At 40.3% G+C, this 22,660-nt stretch overlaps 1 protein-coding gene across 3 annotated transcripts in view; it reads right to left on the reverse strand.

Annotated features, from left to right (window-relative positions):
- thsd7aa (thrombospondin, type I, domain containing 7Aa) overlaps positions 1 to 22,660 on the reverse strand; it is a 194,980-nt gene that overhangs the window by 26,305 nt on the left and 146,015 nt on the right. For all 3 annotated transcript variants that reach the window (XR_006375187.1, XR_006375188.1, XM_044171549.1), the window contains exons 17-24: positions 22,145 to 22,298; positions 17,588 to 17,729; positions 17,297 to 17,412; positions 17,092 to 17,209; positions 10,033 to 10,178; positions 7,266 to 7,440; positions 2,641 to 2,814; positions 2,294 to 2,389 (exon numbers count right to left, since the gene is read on the reverse strand). Coding sequence is in view for 1 of the 3 variants with exons in the window: in XM_044171549.1 (XP_044027484.1) it covers positions 2,294 to 2,389; positions 2,641 to 2,814; positions 7,266 to 7,440; positions 10,033 to 10,178; positions 17,092 to 17,209; positions 17,297 to 17,412; positions 17,588 to 17,729; positions 22,145 to 22,298 (1,121 nt within the window). In the remaining 2 variants the exon portion in view is untranslated. The remainder of the gene's footprint in view (positions 1 to 2,293; positions 2,390 to 2,640; positions 2,815 to 7,265; positions 7,441 to 10,032; positions 10,179 to 17,091; positions 17,210 to 17,296; positions 17,413 to 17,587; positions 17,730 to 22,144; positions 22,299 to 22,660) is intronic.

The following is a 22,660-nucleotide window of genomic DNA, read 5'->3' on the forward strand; positions in this document are numbered from 1 at the left end:
TGTCCGATGATTCACTCAGTAATTTGTGCCATGCATCAATAAAGCTTTTACTTTTAATCAACATGTTCCTTGCTAATGTTTTTTTCTCCCCAATAAAGAAATATATTTATGTTATTGATTACAGTGTAGCCCATAGGATAACAATAACATGGATATATGCAACATACATCACATGAATATATAGTTTTCAGTAACTGCAGCATTTTTCATATAGTCTTAATAATTATAACTATTACAGTATATATAGTATATAATACTATATAATAGTAATATTATTACTATTATTATAATTGTAATTTTTCAGGTGAAATGCCATTTAAAATTTTCAGCATATTTTTCATCCATTTTTTTTTCTTTAAAAAAAATCTCAATTAATCCAGTTAGTTCAACACAAGACAATTTGATTGATCAAAGTCAAATCTATCAATGTGAAATCAGACCCTTGACATGTGAATATTTAAACAGCCTGAATGGACCAGTCTATAGTCTTGACTCGAGTCAAAAAACATGGATGTGACCTGAAGGAGTTTAAACTGCTAGCGTACAGCCCTGACATAAGAGGTCTTGTGCTGTGTGTGGCAGGATGATAATGTGGATAAGGTTACTTCAAACTGTCTCCTCCAGAGTGTCAGAATCCCAGATAGCTTTCCAAGCATGTCAGCATGACAGCGAGTTCCAGGAAATTGTAAGCAGACGAGTATTTAAAAGGTGGTGTATGCGATTCTGGAGAAATCCAATACAATGACAAATACCATGATACAGAGCAAACAACGACACAGCAGGTAATATAACTAACGTTAGCTAGGCTGTGTGTTAGCAAACTGTCGCTACAGCTGCTGCTGCGAAGCTAACAGCCAGAGAGGACGAGACGGTTTCCCAGAGCCAGCACAGCAGCTCCAGACAGCGACGCTCACAACTCTCCTGCTGCTGTTGCTAACATCACAACAGCAGCATATCTTGGCAAACTAGAAAGTAAGCTGAATGTCCGTGGGCAAGTCATTTAACGTTACCTGACACACAAATCGTGGCTGGAATAGTGTTGTGTGGCTCGGGTGAGGCCACTTTGTTTGTTTCCCATTTACAGAGCCAGGGCTGTGTACATACAGGAGTTTTTTTTCAGTGCACACAGAACGGACAGCTAGCGGACCGTGAGGAGATATTGGATGAATTTGACAAAAAACCATGTATTGGATGCATATACCCACCTTTACGCCATAGCAGTGCCACAGTCAAAGTTCAATCTCATTGTCCATCACATGTCAGAGTTAAACTCAGTGCCCATAGCATTGTTCCCCAGTTCCACAAAGTATCATTTCTCAGCTGGTATACAATTTCAAGAAGGGTCATCTGGAAGAACGAGTTCCTCTCGTCTGGGCATCTGCTTTTATTTACAGCTTCTGCTTCATGCTTCTGCTTCAAACGAATGAGGAATGTCAGCGCACCCACTACTCCAGATGGTGTGCCTATGTGCGGCTACTCTGAGTGGCACACTATCTTTTTCCTTCTTGTTGTTGTGTCATGTGTTTTCTCTGAATGTCTGCTGGTTGGATCAATCACTGCATGAAAACCCGGATTTTCAGCCCCGTAAAAGACTGCAAACCTCACAAAATCCCAGCAGTTAACGGCTGTTTACAGCCTGTGAAGTCCTTCTGTTCAGTCCTCCTATTGTGCACTATATCAATAAATCATTTTATTATTCTTTAAGCATCTCTGCAATTAAGTCTCTACTGACTGAAATGTATTTGGACTGTTCAGTAAAGGTGACACACTATTTTGTTATAAATGCCAGAAATTTGAGACTTATGATTTCACTTCTAATCTGTTATTTGGTGGCTATTTAAAAACAAAAAAACAATTTCAGAAAAAATCAGAATTTTGAAAAAGAAAAAAAAGGTGACAACAGTAAGATAAACAGTATTAATGCAGCAATCTACAGGAGTACATTGATCTGAAGATATTTGGTGTGACCATCTATGTCTGTTTTTGGTGATAAACTGTGTTGAACAGTTTTGGGGGTCAACAGTGGTATGCTTGTGATTGTTAAGATAAAACGTCTTAGTCTTAGTCTCTTAGTCTTGAGAACGCCTGGAAGTAGGGTGGCTAACTTTTTAGGCTTGTAATTGTCCGTCTTTATTTTGTTGCAGCTGTTTAACTCACATTTGACTAGTCTTAAGGGCAAAACTAAGCTAGCTAACACTACAGAGTGGTCTAGTTTGCGTAACCTGGTCCTAATTCTAGTTCACACTCACTAGCTATCAACCATTTCACCAAGAGGTAGGTATATTATGCTTACCTGTGATATTTAGTCCATCTGACCGCTGACACCAGACTTGGCGAGATGAACCCCTCCATGGTCCAGTCCTCCACTTGTATTCAAAACACTGGCCCTCTGCAGGAAGAGCATGGTCATGACTTTGTTAAAAGCTTTAATAACAATGTAGCTTACACTCTAGATATAACAACTGTACTCCTATAATATGCCTCTGTGAATTTCAGAATCTGAAAACAGTGTCCAGATGACTACTACTGAAGCCTTTTCTACGATAGAACACTCCTGGACGAATGAGGGACTACACCGTCATGCCTCTGTGAATCACTTTAGTGTAATTTTGAGTTCCAGCGGGACTCTGCCAGACTGACCTGTACATGGCCGAGCTTCCAGCTCCTGTTCTGGGCACTGCAGCAGGTTCTCTGGATCCTGGGCCACCACGGCTCGGGATCTGACCTGGACTGAGCCGAAACCCAGGTCATCCCCGCTCACGCAGATTAGCTGGCACGGACTCCAAACAGTCCAGTCTGTCAGGTAGCACTCTCCTACAGAACATACAGGGAGTTCAGCATCCAAAATTCAAAATCAAATGTTCTTAAGCTTGAATCACCTGTACCACCATTCTTTTTCAGTTGACAAGAGCTGACAATGACATAAAATGCTTAAATTTAAAGATGCATTCAAATTATGGCTGAGTTGTGACCAGCATAAACAAATAAAGGCTGGTAGCTAGTAAAGGCCAGATAAAACACAAACACTTGTAAACACTAGTTTGACATCACATTTTTCAGAACTTTCAACTGCATGTAAGTTTTTTCGTCAGCGTTATGACAACTGTGCTATTTCCATGACAAGTGAGAAAAGTGCATCCACTGATGAAGACCATGAGATGTGGTTGGAGGCATAGAAAAAACTTAATAAGTGGACCTTGAGTTGAGATTTATAACTACGACAAAACGTCCTACAGATGTTTTATATTAAAAGCAGACAGGCAGACGGAGGAATTATGCCCTTTGAACTGCTAGACTTTTAACGTAAAAAATCTGTGCAGGAAGTGTTGCGTTTCACTGACAGTAGCAGTAGCTTAACAGTGAGAATTTGTGAATGAAAACAGTATTACTGTAAAAAGAGAAACTGAGAGCAGCAGAGTGACATGACTCAATATGACATGAGTCTCTTGTACTGATGGAATTAGTGCTGTGGAAATGTACACAATACTGAATTTATCAAGACAGCAGGTAAAGTAACAGGAAATAACTTTCTGTTGATTCTGGTTTTGCACATTACCATTACCCCAAGCAAAGGAGTTCAAGTATCTCGGGGTCTTGTGAGCGTAAAATGGAGCATGAGATGGACAGGCGGATTGGGGCGGCGTCAGCAGTAATGAGGGCGTTGTACCGGACCGTTGTGGTGAAGAGGGAGCTGAGCCAGAAGGCAAAGCTTTACATTTACCAGTCAGTCTACATTCCAACCCTCACCTACGATCATGAGCTTTGGGTAGTGACCGAAAGAGTGAGATTGCGAATACAAGCGGCTGAAATAGTTTCCTCTGTAGGGACATCCGGAGGGCGCTCGGAGTAGAGCCATTGCTCCTTCACGTCGAAAGGAGCCAGTTGAGGTGGTTCAGGTATCTGATCAGGATGCCTCCTGGGTGCCTCTCCTTGGAGGTTTTTCCGGCACGTCCAACTGGTAGGAGACCCCGGGTAGACCCAGAACCAGCTGGAGGGATTATATATCTCATCTGGTCAGGGTACGCCTTGGGATCCCCCAGGAGGAGCTGGAAAGCGTTGCTGGGGAGAGGGATGTCTGGACTACCTTGTTTAGCCTGCTGCCACAGCGACCCGGCCCCGGATAAGCCGAAGAAAATGGATGGATCGATGTTCTGTGTGCAGTGGCATAGGAGTGGTGGGACAAAGGGGACTGAGTATGCATACAAAGATACTAGAAAGAATAGTCGTGGATCTGGGGAGCCATAGAGAACGCCTATGTACAGGGTCCAGAATTTGTGCTACGCCCCTGTCTGCGTGTGTAGTATGAAGGGGGCTACAACTTTAATTTCATTGTGCAATGACAAATAAATGTACCTTGAACCTTGAAAGATGGAGGAAGTGTTGAGTTTACATTAACAACAAATTAAAACAGGAGCAGATCAGGAAACAGGGAGGCTTACTAAAATAGCACAGACTATGCTTATAAAATAGGGAAATTAGAAAAAAGGACTGTTACAAATGAAGGTCAATTATGCCAATTTTCAGCATTTGAATTGGAAAGCCTCCAATCAGCCAAACAGGGTCAAGTACTATGAGGACTAGTAGACTGATTGGCATCATCATTACAAACTGAATTTTTAGCCATGGAATATTTGAAAACTGAGGCAAAACAGGAAAACTGAATAATACTGAATCTTTAAAAATCATCCGACCTTTCTAAGCTGTCATAGAAGGAGATGACAAGATGAGAATGATGTTTTTCATTCAGGTACAGGTATATCCATTCAATTGTCAACTTCACTCATTGGCAGTGGGAGGTTGTGTGGCTGGACAAAGGTCAATAACACACACTGAAGTGAAATCAAAATCAAAACACCTCCTCCACCAAAATCCTGATCCATTCATTTTTTATTATGATCATCTGCACAGAAGCATGATATTCTCAGCAAAAAGAAGATTCTCTGTTACACAGGTCATGTGCTCCCTTTGTAATGTCAAGACTGATGTGAGCACTTTTCTACACATTTACGCAATTAATCATGAAGCCACCCATCCAAAAAAAAGGATCACGTAATTAAGAATAGAAGTGTATAATCACATTTTCTGTCTCTCTTCTATTAAAATAGGTTTCCATCAAAGTGAATGGTTTTGTTTTCAGAAGTCAGAATGGACACAAGCAGGAGCCAGATCTGAGAGTCCTCTTTGACATTGTGGTCCACGCTAAGCCAATTAACTTGATTATGGGCTGATTGCACCCACACCTAATCCAAGCTGGAGTAGTCAGTGTAAGTATACACATGTACACACATGCTTGAACACATACTGTACACCCACTGCAGATGTTGTAATGATATGTGTACCACAGGCACAGTTTTCTTTTTTCAGAAACTAGCAGCTGAAAGGCTTTCACTGAAGTACAATAAAACCTGACAGCCACAAACATCCATTATCAGAGCTGTAAAAGCTTGTTGCATTGTCCTCCTCCCACCTGTTAACATTAGTGTTGCATTGCGAGGCACACTCTGGAACTCTTGAAGCTCCTACAACCAAACAAACTCAGTAAGTGCAACAGTAAGTGCTTCAACTGTCAGGTCGTTGTTGTTATTGTGAAACCTGGACTAACCACTATTGGTGGTAATACTGTCATACTTTTATGTTGTCTAACCAGTTAAATTTTGAAGACAACATCAACTAGTTAAGCCAGGCATACATTGTAGGGATTAAGCCCAATTTTAACCCTGAATTGGCCACCCCCAACTAGTTTTAGAAACGGGCCGAATTTCTGCCAGATTGGTAGTTTGAGGGGTTGCAGTTTGAGTCTATTGCCTGAATGATGACTGATCTGGCTGTTGGACGATGGAGTTGTATTTTGTATGGTGTGGCTACTGTAGTCTTGACTAAACAAATGAACTTTGCTGCAGAACACACAGACCATATTGTGTGCATCTTTCCAGGCATCTGTGTATCTCCATATTTAAATTTTTTCTTCTTGCTTTAGTTCATAGTAGAATTGCACCAAGTAATTCTTTTTGTCAACATTGTTGAGGATGTGGTCATCTTCTTTGAATAAACTTTATTGGAATTGTCAGTGGACACAATCTATGGGGGTTCCTCTTTACATTCAGTGTGAGCACACACATTGTGATTCGTCGATTGATCCATACAGTGCGAGCATACTTGTTGTTTGGCCGTGCAGAAAGGCTGATGAGAACATGTAATGTGAGTTAACACAATGTACAAGATTAATAAAAATGTACAATGTCTGCCCAGCACACAACAGTTGGAGCTCTGAATGCAGAAAATGATCCTAATGTTATAATAAAAAGTCCAAGAGCAATGCTGCCATGCCTCACACCACAACTAGCTGAAATGGCTGCATGCAGCAGAATTCCTTTCCTCACCACTGCAGTATAACCTTGGATCAGCACTGTGAAGATGGTCATACACTCCCATACAAACACTTCGATGTATTAAAACTGGTAAGATGACATGTTGAAAAAGAAAGGATCAAATGATTTTGTATGATTTACATTGTGTTTATTACACCTCAGACATAACTCAGACTTTAAAAAAGAATTGTTGTTCTACTAAAAATATTACCACATAATAAATATGAAAGAATAGCATCAGAAATGTAAGTTTATTCTTCATTCAAGGTACATACCCAGTTTAATTAGAAATAAAATTAGAATAAACTACTTTATAATTAATTATTCACAGTTCTGTGTTTTATAAGAAACAAAAGAGTTTCCCCTCGGGGATCAATAAAGTATTTCTGATTCTGATTCTGAAAATCCAACTTAATTTATGACAAAACTATAAATCCTGGGAGAACATTGAACCCTAGTTGAGGTTGTGCTTGACACCAGTGATTTTGGAGTGTTTATAGGCTGACTTAAACTGCTACATAGCGTTAATTGTTCACAAAACCCATAATATCAAGCCTTGCATCTAAACGGACCAGAGACCTGTGGCCAGTAAAGATGGGCTTGGCCCACAAAGCCAGACTTACTGTTTAATCGTTTGACTGCCCATCAGACTTCTTTATTGGTGATGCGTTCCTGGATCTCTGAACTCTATGAGCGCAATGTTATTGTTACTGATAGGAACAATGGCCAAAACTATGTAAGAGCTAAGTTGCAATAATTAGAAATTATCATTTAAAATAAGCAGGGCTGGTGTTGTAGTTTTGTGTGAGGATTGTTGCAGGGATCATACCTGTGAACTTTATTTCACTGCTCTGGGACCACCCTCTCTCACTGTTGGAGCCTGTATTATCTTCTTACCTGGACAGGGTACAGTACAGGCTTCCTGCAGAACGATGTGCGTATCTCCGTCCACTGAGGGTTCCAGATCTCCACACAGCTCGTCGTCCACCAGGCTGCTGTCCTGCTGACCTGAACCATCCGACACAAAGCACGACACATTCCTGAAGCGCAGGCCTTCTCCACACCTCGCCCCCTGATGTAACAGAAAAATATATGTATGGGTCAAGCACATCTTTATATTTAGGGTACATTTAACTCGTGCAGCAAATGCTACCATGAAGAGCTAGCTGACTGTTAACACAAAATCCAGCTGTTAGTACTTCAAAGGATTTTAAGCTTTTTTTCTCAGCTCTTTGTAATTGGTTTTTGGTCAGAAAAAAACAGCAACTATGGGCTGATGATGAGCTGCTGTTCATGGTGAAAAGAAACAAAGCAAAAAAAACAAAAAAAACAACAACAACTGATATGTATTTTCTCAGAAGTCCAGCAGCTTGTCAAAGTAATACAATGCTTCAGGCAAGGAAAAATGAACATGTTGAAGGTGGGGTGGGAAAGAGAAACCAATTACAGAACAAGTAAGAGAACAGGGAGGGAAAAGAATGTGAAAGAAAGTATGACATGGTACTGTCAATGATTTTAAAAGGATGAGAAGAGGGATGGGGGATTTTGACATCTTTGCTGAATTAGTTTGTGACATTTTTTCCATTTTGGATTTTAATGATCCTATGGCTTCTCCTCTAGCACCACTCTCAGGACAAACGTAACATTTTTCACCCCTAAAGTGGTGAGGCTCTAAGTGACCGGTCTTACCAGAAAGTGAAACAGAAAATGTCAGTCGCACCTCCTTGTACTGGAAGCTTGATGATGTGGTGTGTCATGTGAGACAGCTAATATGATAACTTCCTCCATTTTGGACAATCTCTCTCTCCATCCCTTATAAGTCAGCACTGTCAAGATGGTTTGGAATCGGTCAACTGCGCAAATTTGCATCTCAAAGTTCACCAAAGGCTAAGTGAAAGCATAGCATGAATTTTCTTTGCCTCGGTGAAACAAATTGATTTTAGTCCAAAACTGTCCGAGTCTTAGAGGCCCTAAAAACCAAACTCTGCCATTTTCTTACAATGAGCGATGGGGTCCAATATGTAAACAGTTTCTGCCACAGTTGACACATGAGATATTTATGTATTTGTGCTTTTATCTTTGCTCTTCTCACTAGAGGGGCTCAGTTCGAAAAACATGATGTCACTTCCAGATCTCAATCAGAATTTAGCAACATTTGAATCTAGATGTGTGTGACAGTTGTTGGGCTGCTTATGTTGCCAGACTGTCAATCAAAAGTGATCAAACCACACCCACACAGTCCTGATGTTTTGTGGTGTTAAATCTCTCAATAAAAAATAGCTACAAAACTTTGTTCTGTGCTTTAACTAAGGTTTTTGTTTGTTCTTGTTTAGTCATGTATATTTAATGTTATAGAGAAATACTTAAGATTTGAAACCAAGTTTTCAAGGGCTGATTTCACACATCAAAGTGCGTTTAGAGGTGTTGGGGAGTACTACTGCATGTGTGAAAAAAGTTGTGTAAAGCCTTTTGTGGCTCCAGACGAAGCTGTGTGAGATCTGATAAATGCCCTCAAGTGATGTCGGGCGGGGCTGAAGACTGCAAGCTAGCTGCCACTAGCAAGACATATCTGTATCTCTGCAGACGAGTGAATCGAGTCGAGTTGCATCGTGGGTAATGTAGGCAGCAGGTTTTGACAAGGAATAAGAATGTAAGGAATTAAAGAGATGATATCTCTGGTTCTGCTGCATCAATTTTGATCCTTTTTTAATTTACTGTCCATTGTGAGTCCGACTATTTTATAAGAGTGCAATGCCAACTCTGTAAAATTTGTAGAGTACTGTTTTAGGGATAGCAACACTGTCAGTGTATTGTGTCCTGCAGCCTTTAGGACTGTTAGTGTTGTTATAATAACAAATAATGAAGCTTTTTCTTTCATTGCTCTTGTGATTATGAAGCTTAGCAGAAGTTAAATCAGGAAGACTATCTTCATGCTTACAATATTTGCTCTCTCTCTCTCTCTCTCTCTCTCTCTCTCTCTCTCTCTCTCTCTCATTACATGGATTATCCATTACATGGATTAATTAATTACAGAAAATTAAAATCAGCTTTGCCTTTCTCTGTGACTAATTTCCATATTACAAATTTTTCCAGAAATCTGCTGCTGCCCGCTACTGTAAGGAACACTATTCTCTTTTGGGTGGCTATTCCTGCACAGCTCATGGCATTACCACCCCCTTAAAATATGACGTCACAATGGGGTCTAACTGATAAAGACTGCAACTTTCCTATTGTCACTATGTCAAATAAATTAATTCAATTTCTCCTTAAGCCTCTTTTCAATAAAGTCTCTCCTGATTGAAATATTATTAGCCATTATTATGACATTGCAGTTAAAAAGCTCTGTTGCACATAGCAATCCAATGCAATACATCCCTCTCAGACACAGATCCGACATGGACTTAAAATAATACATTGGCTGCACCAGTTTTGACCAGGATTGCAAACAGAAACTTATGGCAACGGAATAATTCAAAGGTTAAATAGTTTCTGCCACAGTTGAAAATAGTATTTTTTCATGACGAATTTCTTCAACAATTCTAAATACTGATGCTGATAAAGGAAAAAAATATCACTGTCCCAATATTGTAGTGAAGCTACTCAGACAATACTGGCCGAACCTGAGGCAGTCTTCTGACAGACAGTAGGATGGAAGGTGACTGACCTCAGACTTGCACTCAGACCAGGCACTATATCTCCAGCTGTAGCAGGGCTTCACCAGGCAGGGCTTCCACTGCTCCATCTGGGACGGACACGGCCTCCCATCGCCCTGGGGAGCCTGGATCACTGTCCGCCTCCTCCACAGCCTGCCTGCAGAACAGCAGATAAAAAGAAGAAAAAATGAATTATTTATTCCCGAGGACGTTGACTGGAATGCTGAAATTTAAACTCTCCATACATCTAAGCCTTGTTAAGATCAAGAAGACAGTCACGTTTCTTAAATTTCTTTATTTTTTTCATTTGAATTTGTCCAGTTTTGAATTTTTACTTCTGTTAACTTACTCGGAGTTGGATTGACTCTTACACAAATCAGAATTATCACTTCTGCTGATTTATTCAAAGTTACATTAACTCATCTAAAAGGTAAAGCTGGAGGAAGGGTTGAGTTTGTATTAACAGTAACAGCAAATTAAAATGGGAGCAGATCAGAAAACAGGGAGACTTCTTACCAAAATATGATAAATGTACAACAGAAATGAGAAATAAACACCTAGTGGAGGTAAATAAAGGCCACTATTTGAGAATTAACACTAAGCTGCACAGTAGCCAACAGAAGAACTCTGTGGTTGTCCTGGTCCACATTAACTGCATGAGAGTGAAGAAGGATGTTGCTGGAAAGAAAGGGGTTCATAACCATAGCCTTGAATCGGGTAAAGATTTAGACAAATGCATCAAAGTTCTTAAAAGAATTACACCGTGAACACAACTTACGCCACTATTTTGGCAGACTAATATTGTTGATGCAATCCCCGTCCCAAGGTAAGGCTCCTGATTTTGTACCATTCCGACTCTACATCTGAATTTCTCAAGTAACTTTATTTTCCAAGGAATAAAGTCTGAATTTTCCTTTTCTTCTGTCTCAGTGTAATAATTTAACATATTCTCTTCAGTTGATCTATGGTGCAATTTTGGGGCTTCATCATACTCCCTGTAGCCATTTTGAATATTCAGTGACTGTCTTAGATTGGAGGATGGTAGGAGTTCCCTTTACCAAATTCACTCTGTATTTTAATAAAGAGCCCCAGGAGAGCGATATGAGAAAACTCCAAATTAGCTGCTGTCCCAAAGGAAATACCTGTGGTTTTGCCCACCATACCACCTAAAACAAATAAATAATACTTCACAAGTGACACAAAATAGAAAAGTAGTTCTCAAAAATCAGAGAACTTTGTACATTTAAAAGTAAATTTCGTGAAGCATTTCAGTATTAATTCTGACACGAAATGGGTCTTTTATAGTTTGCTTCTGAATGCAGACAATCATTTTTAAATAGTTTGATCTATTTCAAAAAGGTAATTCTCTACGGTGGCTGACAAGGGAAAATACACTGCAACTTAAGAAAACATCTTCACAAATGCGTAGCATTTAGAAAACATGCTGCAAATACACACAACAACAGTGTTTCCAGGGGACACTGTGGTTTCGTGTATTTGCAGCGCGTTTTCTAAATGCTGTGCATTGTCAAGCTGATGAAGATGTTTTCTCAATTTGCTTGTATTTTGTCTATTTGCATGTGTTTTCTTAAGCTGCAGTGCTTTTGCCCTTGTTGGCCACTGTGATTCTCAGAGCTCCAGGCCGTTGCAGAGAGATCATTAACTCCCATTCTTCAAATACACACATACAGTAGGATTAATTGATATGATCTCCAGTGTTGTTATTGCCAAGCCCTGTAACACTCCACTTGAACACTGGAACGAGTCCCTGGGCGACGTTTCCCCCGCATCAGGTCTCACCAGCTGCCTGCCAACCAACCACTGTGCATAAACCACATTGGGAGCTTCCAAAAGCCTCTGTGACTACAGCGTTCAACATTAACATTCAACATTATCCATTTTTACTTGCCCCCATTCAGACTGTTTTATGTATTAGTGATTATCAAATAATAACAAAAACTAAAGTTAATTGTCATGTTTAATCTTTAGAAATAAAGCAAATGAATCAGAATAAGGACACAGTGTCATAGACGCAAAGCCACAAACATTAGTGCGTATCGAAAATGGTCTGACAGTCCCGCCTCTTTCTCCCCAGAGATGGACTCCTTAACTGTGATAAATTATCTAAATAAACTTTGTCTTTACCCGCCGCTATTTTCTCGTGAGTAGGGATGGGTATTGTTAGGATTTCATTGATACTACTATTCTTATTGATGCTGTTATCGGTTCTTTATCATTACTAATTGCTTTTAAAAAATACATAATTTTAAAAAGGAATAATTTCAGAACAGGATTAGAATTGAACATTTTAAATATAACTAAATGTTGTTTCTAGAGCAGCAACAGTAATGTTTACAACAGCAAAGTCACTATATAAACTCAATATCTCACTGGAAGCAAATCTAAAATGGCAGTAAAATAAATCATATGAAATGAAAATACTGAGTGATGTCTGTTCTTCATTCTTTCTAAACATCAGTCAGCATCAGTCCCACCTGCTGTCCTCTGTCCTCCTCCCTCTGCTGCTGCTGTGACTCACTGCCTGCAGGTAAGTTACTGCAGGTAGAGGGAGGAGGGGTTGGTTTGTCTCAGCCAGCAGTACGTTTACAAGAATTTGCCAAATTTTAAGATTTGTGACAAACTTAGGTAAACAGCTGAGCTAGTGCACTGTGCTTGTGTGAAGCATGAGAGACTACAGACAGAGCAGATTCAAATATCGCTTTCTACGTGTTTACATGTTTATGCTTGTTGAACAGGTGTATTGTCAAGTATCGCTTTTTACTCGCAGAGGTTTTATAAAAATATGAAAAATACAAGTGTTTAATTATTTTTTACCGGGCAAGTGAGTTGCTAGATTTACTTGCCCGACGTGGTATTTTACTCCTTATTATTGAGAACTATGAAACAATGGGCTGCATGCAAAAAGCACTCGTAAGAGCAGAGTCCAGGCCTGTCGTACTAGTCCTGTACATTTAGTCTGCCCTTCCCAAAGGGGGGAAAACCACTTAACGCCTTCAAGAAATAGTTCAGCATTTGGGGAAATACATTTACGCCTTCTTGCCGAAAGTTTGAAGAGAAAATTGATATCAACCTCAAGCTAAGTATGGAGCTAAAGCAACGAGGCAATTAGCTTAGCTTAGCATAAAGACTGGAAGCAGGGGGAGACAGTTAGCCTGGCTCTGTTTAAGCTCAAAATACACCCAACACCTCTAAAGCTCAGTAATTAACACATTATATATAGTTTGATTAATCTGTACACAAACAGAAAACTAAATACAACAGTTTGTGGTTTTAGGGGGAGTTTCGTGTTTCGTGTTGGAACAATTTGGTGGCAACCAGTGGCAGTGACTTCCTGGAGTCAAGGTTGCAGTTTTATCTTAAAGCTGCATTAAATGAATTTTTTGGCCACAGTGGACACAGGAACTCTGCAGCAAGCTGAAAACCAAATGTCAGAAACCTTATAAAGTTGTTATGGCAAATGTGTTACTTAACAATTGCCCACTTACACATCTAGCAGACATGGAACAACATTAGCATTATAATATTCAGTCTTCCTCTAGTTTTGTTTTGCACTCCACCAACTCACTAACAAAATATCTGGCTCTTTAGCTGCTAAATACTCCACTATGTTCACCAGCTGGCCGCTAGCTTTGTGTTTCTGTGCCTTGCTGCTGGGTAGGTAACATACAGTGGTTAAATCCGCTATCTACTACATGCTTTTGTCACGACAAATGACCCCTCTCACATTCCACATTTTATCCAATGTTCATCTAAAATTATTTTTAACTGGAGCTTAAAATAACAGAGCGTGGTGAAGGGAACACATTAATAAGGGAGGGTGTGGCCTTCAAAAGTAATAAAAATGAATTGTCAAGTTAAAAGTCCATTACTTTCCTGCATAAACCTCAAGTGAATCTGGGCCACAGATTTCTAATCAAAGGTCACCGTTTCCAGGCATCATGACTGAGTGCTGCTTTGTTCAATGGTTGCTTTGCAGAAAATGCTAGTGCTTTATGCCCACATAAACCAGTCATCACCCTCCATTACGATTCTCACACTTCAGTGGTCTCCCTGCAGGGGGCCAGGGCAGTGTTTGGAGTTGTGGGTGGCACTGAGGGCTGCTGGGCAAAATAAGGCCTATGCCAGCTGTCACTATCAGTGTTTGGCTGGAGAACACACAATGTCATGATTATCTATGCACACAGGTTGGACACATCCAGGAAAATAGCTGTGTTTTTACACCGACTGATTGAAAACGGCACCTTGCTGCTTCCAGGTATGTTTATTTGCTTGAAATAACTTGCTTGAATTCAAAGTATTGCTGTTCCTGGCTCAGGAGCAGAAATGAGCTCCGCCAGGAAAGTATGTCCTCGCAGCCAGCCGGGAGATATAAAGAAACACAGGAAGGAAAGTGAGGAGGCCCTCCCTTCCTGTGGACAACCTGCTGTTACTACCTTACAGGGAAAAAAGTCCTTCTTGCCTGGGGACAGATTAAGGTTTCCACACTAACTAAAGCCTGTATTGGTTTCATATATACTATTGGCTCTTGTTGCTTCTGGCTGATGCTCTTCTCAAGAACTCGTGGAGAGCAGAGTGCTCCCTGAGTCCCATAGCACACACTCGTAATGGACCGCCAATCAATGGCCTGATCCTATGGCAGGACATTATAATGTGAGGAATGATGGTGTTGTTGCCCTAAACCAACTGTGAGAGGGATAATAGAGTGTTTCTGTTTCTGGTTTCCACCATTACCAAAGGAGAGGCTGACTTTCTTTAGCACACAGCTGAGAGCTGAGCACTGCTGACCTACAGCACTGATGGATCACACACCGCTATGAATGTATTATCCTATCAAAGCTGTGTGAAGAGGCTTCCATGTTGGAATTTCATTGAAATGTAATCAAATAATATTGATGGCTACATTAAGCAATGTTAAAAATCATGTTATTAACCTGGTTTCTCCAGTAATCTGTATTTGGACTGATATGTGAGTGAGACAGCTTAGACTGTACCAGGAAACCTGGTTAAGATTCCTGCCTTACTCCCATATTAAACAATTTACTGCAGTACATAAAATCTCAATGCTTCTTGTATTTTATAGATATAGCTAATGCTAGGAAGCTAAAAAGGCCAATGAATATAGAGATTTAAGAGCTCTCCAAAAAATCATCAGTTAAATAAGTAGGATAAATATATTTTCTAACTATCCTTTACTGTGATTTTGAGAATTTAAAAAGAGAGCAGTAGTAAGTCCATGCATCCATTGACTATACCCGCTGATCCTTTCGAAGGGTTGGGTGGTGGCTTGAGCAGATACCACAACCATTCACGCTCATATTCACACTCATCGGCAATTTAGAGTCGTCACTAAACCTAACCTGCATGTCTTTGGTCTGCAGGAGGAAGAAAGCCCACACAGGCATGGGGAGAACATGCAAACGTCACACGGCAAGGCCTCGGCTGACAGGCAGGTTCAAACCCAGAACCTTCTCGCTAAGCACTGCACCACTGTGTTAATAGTAAGTCACGGCTGGGTATTTTAAAGCCAAAGTATTTCCAGTACTGTGCTGTTTCCAGGGCAAACATTGACCTTAGAAGCTTTGCTTTTAAGCCAATATTGACAATAAGTCTTTAAAGTACACAGAAACAAATTGCACGTGAACATTCTAATCCACGGCAACTGGGCAAACTCCATCTGCAGATGGAGACCATGTGATATGATTGAATGCTCCAGAACAACTACTAAATGGACCTTGTGGTGATATTGACTTCTCAACTTAAGTATTTAATTTTTGAAACCCAAACAGCAGCCAGCAGCTTGATCCTTCTCATGTCATGATTATAGTTCCAGTTACTGCAGAATGAAAGATCTTAAAGAGAGACTCCACTGATTTTACACGTAAAGATCAGTTTACTAATCATAGGGAATACTACTCAGCCTGTGAAAACTGAGCAATGTCCTCTGTGGCTCTGAAGGAGTTTTGTCGAGTCTGAGAAAATAATCCTCATGATGTCATGAGGGTTTTTGTAGCTCAGTTTTAACAGAAAGCCTGCATTAGAAACTGGAAGTGTGGATTTTGAAAGACATGGGTGTGTATACTCATTGTTATTCTACCATACTGGTGTTCTGCTATTATACTACGTTTGATGTTAAAAGTTTAATCTTGACCTTGAACAGCAGTTGACAACACAATCTCACCACAAGATCAATTTAGTAGCTGCTTAGGAGCTTTCAATCACATCAAACAATTTTCCTCAGCAGATGGAAGGTGTAGAATCACAGATGGTCATATTTCCATATTTCTGAGCACTTTAATAACTTCTCATCCATGTTGGCTTAAAGTCAAGAATGAATGAGTACTCTTTCATGATTTCCACTGCTGTTGTTTGCTGTACTAGTCTTCCAACCACTCAAAGCACTTCACACACTACATATCACATTCACCTCATTCACACACATTCACACACTGATGGTATGCTAACTGCTCATCACTCCAAGGTAACTAATCATTCGCACACACTCACACACCGAAGGCACAGCCCTCAGGAGCAATTTGGGGTTGAGTGTCTTGCCCAAGGACACTTCGACATGTGGGCTGGTGGATCGACACCTGCACTTTGGTTACCTTGGTCTAGACCAAACCAGGCAATGATCAGTTGTTCCATATGTGTAAGGGATTCCCATAAAACACAAGACCTGTAACATGAAGGCAAATAACTAATTAATTCAATAGTTTATAGTCATCCTGCATCATGGACCTGCACCAGAGATCACGTTTAGTTGGCTGACAGCAAGTCATGCTAAACTTTAGTAACATGAGAGTTGAGTATTAGCCAAGACTGTGCTATAACTGGACTTTATCGGTCATAAATAAGAAAGAAAGGCTACAAGAAAGTGGAGGGAGATGATGTGTTCTGTGTTACAACATGATGGGGGAAATGGCTGTTTTGATCAGTGAATGAATCATTCACCCTGGTGGTTGCTCTAGGACACATCAACCTCAACATGACCAAGTGCTAGGTTACTCTGGCATGGAAACACTGCAATGGATAGAACTACACACACATACCTGCCAGTCCACAGTCGTGGGTGCACTCAGACCATGGTGACCAATCAGACAGCTGGCAGTTGACGGGACATTCCACAACACAGGAAGCATTCATCTGCCACTTCCTCTCCAGGCCCAGCTGCAAGAGAAAACAGGGTTTATTTACACACTTCTGCAAAGAAAAAAAAATAACAGTGGCTTTAACAGGAAATACTACACAACCCACCTCTTTGCAGAGCTTGAGGTCAACAGATTTTCCGTCGCTACGCACGCAGTCCAGCATGCGGGTTTTGATGCCGTTTCCACACACTGCTCTCTCACTGAGCTGACAAGTACTCCAGTCTGCAGGGAGACACCGTAAAATGTTTTGACTGGAGTCATACAGCCTCGTGTACCACCAATATTAAAATGTATTTAATGAAATCCAGCTGAAGAGCGTGACCTCATGTTTTACTGTAAATTCTACTGCCTCTGATAATTGCATGTAGTTGACACTCTGTTTGAATGAGACGCTCACCAGTGATGTTGTAGGAGTAGTGGAAGCAGTTGCTGTTGAGTCTGCAGGGCTCTGTCTCTTTAGTGGGAGGACACGCCTTCTCCTCTCCAGGCTGGCGGAGCGGGGAAGCACTCCTCTCCCGAGTACTGTTCGCACTGCATGGCTGAGGAGCAGAGGAAAGGATCGTGACTTATTCAGCCATACTGTTTGTAACACTGATCACACATGACAAGCAAATGTCCTTCGTTAATGTCCTTATCGCCAGTAAAATGAAACACCTTTCGTAACATTTCCCTGACCATATTTTATAGGGAGTGTGTGTTCCTGCTGTGTGTCTGCTCATGCAGCGGTGGAGTTTGAAGCATTTCGTGAAAAGAGTAATGTTTGCACTCCAAAAAAACAAAAACAAAAAAAAAACAATTTAATTTGAGTTTCCGAGACTTTGTTTCCTGCATTCTGGTAACTTTTAAAGAATGAAAATAACAAAATAATAAGTACACTGCAACAGCATTTTTATATAAAATACTTTTAATTTTACTTTTAATTCTTAGGAAAGAATACAGAATAATTGGCCCCTCTGGCGTAAACTTGCGGTGAATTTCTGGCATAAATCACTATCCATCAGTTTTCATTCATTCATTCTTTGTACTCTCCATTTCTGTCACCCTCTATCACTGACTGAGGACGACGAGGAGCGAGTGGGCGCGAGGTGTAGCTGTATCGTTGTCCTGCTGGAAAGACTTTTAGAGTTGTATGGCTTGTACACGCTGTACAGAGCCAGAAACTGGTAGTTAAGATTGTGGATCAGTTAGTTAACCCAGCCTCTCCTTGTGCCCCTGCTGAGTGTGATGCTGATTGTGAAATGCACACTTTTGCACTTTGTTGGAAAGTTGGAGGTAATAAGATCTGATATCACCCCCAATCCTGCCTTTTAGATGTGGATCACCCGCTCAGGGATTCATGCAATTTTTCTGCTGTTACTCTGCCTGAACTCGCAGACATCATGTCTCTTATGAGAGTATCCTCCAGCCCTCTGGACAAAATCCCAACTAGGTTTCTACTGGAAGTTATGGATTGTATTACACCCCTTTTACAAATTATTTTTAACAGCTCGCTGTCTACTGGCTGTGTCCCTGATTTCTTTAAAACAGCTTGTGTCCAGCCAGTCCTAAAAAAACCTGGGCTTGATCCCACCCTCCTGGATAACTACCGCCCAATATCCAAATTGCCATTTATTTCGAAGATTCACGAAAAACATGTATCTAAGCAGCTTCTTGCTGCTGTGGAAAACAATAATACCTTTGAAAAGTTCCAATCTGGCTTTCATCAACACCACAGCACTGAGACAGCCCTTCTCAAAGTCACTAATGACCTTTTAATGAATGCAGATGCAGGTATGTGTTCAATTCTTGTGCTGTTGGACATAAGTGCTGCCTTTGATACAATTGATCATGGCATTCTTTTAGATAGACTGAGGCACTGGGTGGGCATATCTGGCACTGCACTAGACTGGTTCTCATCTTATCTGTCCAATAGGAAATTCTGTGTTAGCATTAATAACTTCATGTCTTCGTTTTCCCATATCAAGTATGGTATGCCTCAAGGTTCACTTCTGGGACCAATACTGTTCTCGTTATTTATGCTTCCCTTGGGTGATGTAATCCGCAGACATGGTATTTCATTTCATTGTTATGCGGATGACACACAGTTGTACCTCCCTGTCAAGCCCACTGACCTTAGTACGCTGAGTTCTCTGCAGGACTGCCTGTCTGACATAAAAAATTGGATGTCAATAAATTTTCTTCAGCTCAACTCAAATAAAACTGAAATACTTGTTATTGGGCCCCAACACATCACTAAACAAATACTGCCATCCACTGGTAACCTGTCACAACATATCAAGCCTGTCGCAAGAAATCTTGGTGTCCTGTTTGATAGCAATTTATGTTTTGAGCAACATATCACTAAGCTTGTCCAATCATGTTTTTATCAACTCAGAAATATTGCAAAAATACGATCTATTTTAAGTCTTAGTGATGCAGAAACTGTTGTGCATGCTTTTATCTCCTCACGCCTTGATTATTGTAACAGCCTGTTCACTTGTCTTAATCAAAAAACTCTGACACGACTGCAGACTGTACAAAACTCAGCTGCTAGGCTGTTAACCAGGACCAAGAAGTATGACCACATAACACCTGTTTTAGCCTCTTTACATTGGCTCCCTGTTTGCTTTAGGATTGATTTTAAGATCTTGTTGATTACTTTTAAGACTCTTCATGGCCTGGCCCCAGATTATATTTTAGACCTTGTAATCCCTTATGAACCTTTACGTAGTTTGAGATCTTCGGGCAGGGGTCTCCTGTCTGTTCCTGAGTACAGGATGAAAACTAAGGGGGACAGAGCTTTTGCTATCAGGGCCCCGAGGCTCTGGAACAACTTGCCCGAAGAAATTAGGCTGTCTAATTCAGTGTCTTCGTTGAAGTCATCTCATGAAGTTATATTTCGTCATTCACTGTGATATTTTATTTCTCTTGTTGTGAAGCACTTTGTACTTTGTTTTGATAAGTGATCTATAAATATAGTTTTATTATTATTATTATTATAGTGATAACGCAAAGGAAAAAAAGGTGTGAAAATGTGTCATTCATCGGGAGAAATACGGGAGAATTGTGACCCCAGGAGGAAGCCGGGAGAGGGCATTGAAAAACAGGAGTCTCCCGTGAAAATCGGGAGGGTTGGCAAGTATGCCAGGAGCCGATGAATTGGTAAGTGGACTCTGAGTTTCTGCCTATTTGTGCTCCAACTCATTATTAAAATGCACTGTACTTAGTAGAAGCATCTGGTACTGACAGTCCATAGCTCAGTAGGATAGCCTGTATTGTTTAAATGGATGATAGCCTTGCAAGTGGTGCAGGTGTTTTGTTATTGTAGCTCAATTGTTTTGCACATCTAGACTTAGAAAATATAGACGTTTCATGTCTTAGTCTTTTTGCATTCACGTGATAAAAAAAGCATCAAGCTTGAAAAAAATCAAGATTAATTGTTTTGGCCGTAGTTAATTTAATTTTTCTTGGTGTCCCATTTTGGTCCACAACTTTTAGAAGCGGGGAATGTGGCTGCAAATTAGCCTATAAATTCATCTTTACACTATTTTATATCCAAAACAAAATAACTGTCGCTTACTAGTGAAATAAGATAAAAAATGTAAACCTGCACGAACTGATTTTTTGGCCACTTGCAGGTAGCAGAAACAAGTTGTGAACACAACACTGACATCTCACCTTTTAAGTTGATAATGTGAAACAGTAAATGTACACATCCAGACGATAGCTAGTTTAGCTCTGTTCTTGGTCTCTACCAACTCCTGAGAAAAAGATCGTTAGCTGCTAAATGCTCAACTATGTTCACCAGCTAGACTCTAACTGTGTCTGCCTGCTGTTTGCTGCTGAGAAGGTAGTGTACAGTGGGTTTTAGAGCTTTTTTGAGCGACAGTAAATTTGGGCACTACACATAAAAAATGAGCTGAAACTCACTATAAAGTTATGTAAAGTCGATGGGAGCTGCATAATTCTCTGTAGATTCATCACTATGAGCGACTTCTTTCACATTGTCAGTTGATACATTGTTATTATAAAAATATATTATATATATATATAGCTGCTTTAAGTTCTTCTTATTAAAATAAAAAATTCTAAGAAGCACTTGCAATATTGGTATGTAACTGATGCAATCGAATCATCAAGAAGATATCCAACCCTTTATATTGGTACCACTTTTTCCTACAGATGAGCAGCAGAGCGCCAGTGTAGCCTTCTCCTTCTCCTCCACAGCACAGAAAAGGGCTGATTTGTCTGGTTAGGTCCTTTAATGCTATTTCATTCACGACCCTGATGTTGGGTAACTTTTTATTGAAGAATACATGTGTTGGTAAGATTGGGATTATATGAAAAAGTTGTGAAAGTGAAGTAAGGTAAATATAATTATCAGGACCACAAAATTCCCTTTGTCCATGAATTCAATAAACTCTGTCCAGGATTTCAATTCAATCTCTGCCTTTAGCGTAATGAGTTCCAGGCTTTCTGATTTCAAACAAGCAATTGGAAGGGATTTTATTTTGCCATTACCAACAGTCAGTGTTTCTTAGCTATCTAGTGAACTGGATGTTTATGAGAAGACAAAGGAGAAGGAAATAAGCAACAGATTATGTATGGCTTGCATCAGTTTGATAAGACTTCCCACAATTATAAATTGAGTTTAGCTGATTTATTCTCCACCAGATCTCTGAATATAAATGACAGAGACCTAGTGGTTAAGACACTCTCAATATACTGTGATCACAATGTCCCTGGTTCGATCCTGGCTGGGTACTTTTGTTGCATGTCCTTCCCTTCTCACCCCCTGCTGTTTCCTGTCATCTCTCAAATGCCCAATATCAGCTAAAGGCAAAATTGCCCAAAAACTACTTCAAACAAATATTAATGACAGTGACAGTTTGAAGATTACTTACCTCTTCTGTGAACATAAAGCACTGTGTAGAGGAGCAGTACAGTAACAGAGATGGTAATATGTCATTCTTACCAGTGGACATGGGCTCCAGGCTCCCCAGTCTGATAACACACAGTCCTCGGGGCAGGGCAGCCGGCTGTTGCGAGCCCCCAGAGGCATTTCCTCTGGATCACACAGGTAGTCCTCCACCTGCTCAGAGGGCCCGTCTATGGTGTTCAGCATACATCTGAACACAAAGGGGTTCAAGTAAGGTTTAGTCTATTTCCACAACACTACATAATCTGTGACAGGCATTATAGCATCGTTATTCATTTCAACTATTGATGAGTAAGAATAGTTAAAACATTGATAGTCTGTCTCTGCAAAGTTACATTTCTGGATGTAATCAACCTATATCCTGGTGAAGAGGTAAGTCATTACTATTATATAGTTAAATATGTTTTAAATCCCCTTTCAGACATGCAGCCCTTTACGTAAATCTGATGTCGGTCTCATGTGTGAATAAGCATTCGAGTCACATTTTACGTAAAAGTCACAACGGCAATCCTACTAACATTTCCATATCACATTTAATATGACACAAGTCTG

This window comes from Siniperca chuatsi, linkage group LG17, assembly GCF_020085105.1.
Source record: "Siniperca chuatsi isolate FFG_IHB_CAS linkage group LG17, ASM2008510v1, whole genome shotgun sequence".
NCBI lineage: Eukaryota > Metazoa > Chordata > Actinopteri > Centrarchiformes > Sinipercidae > Siniperca > Siniperca chuatsi.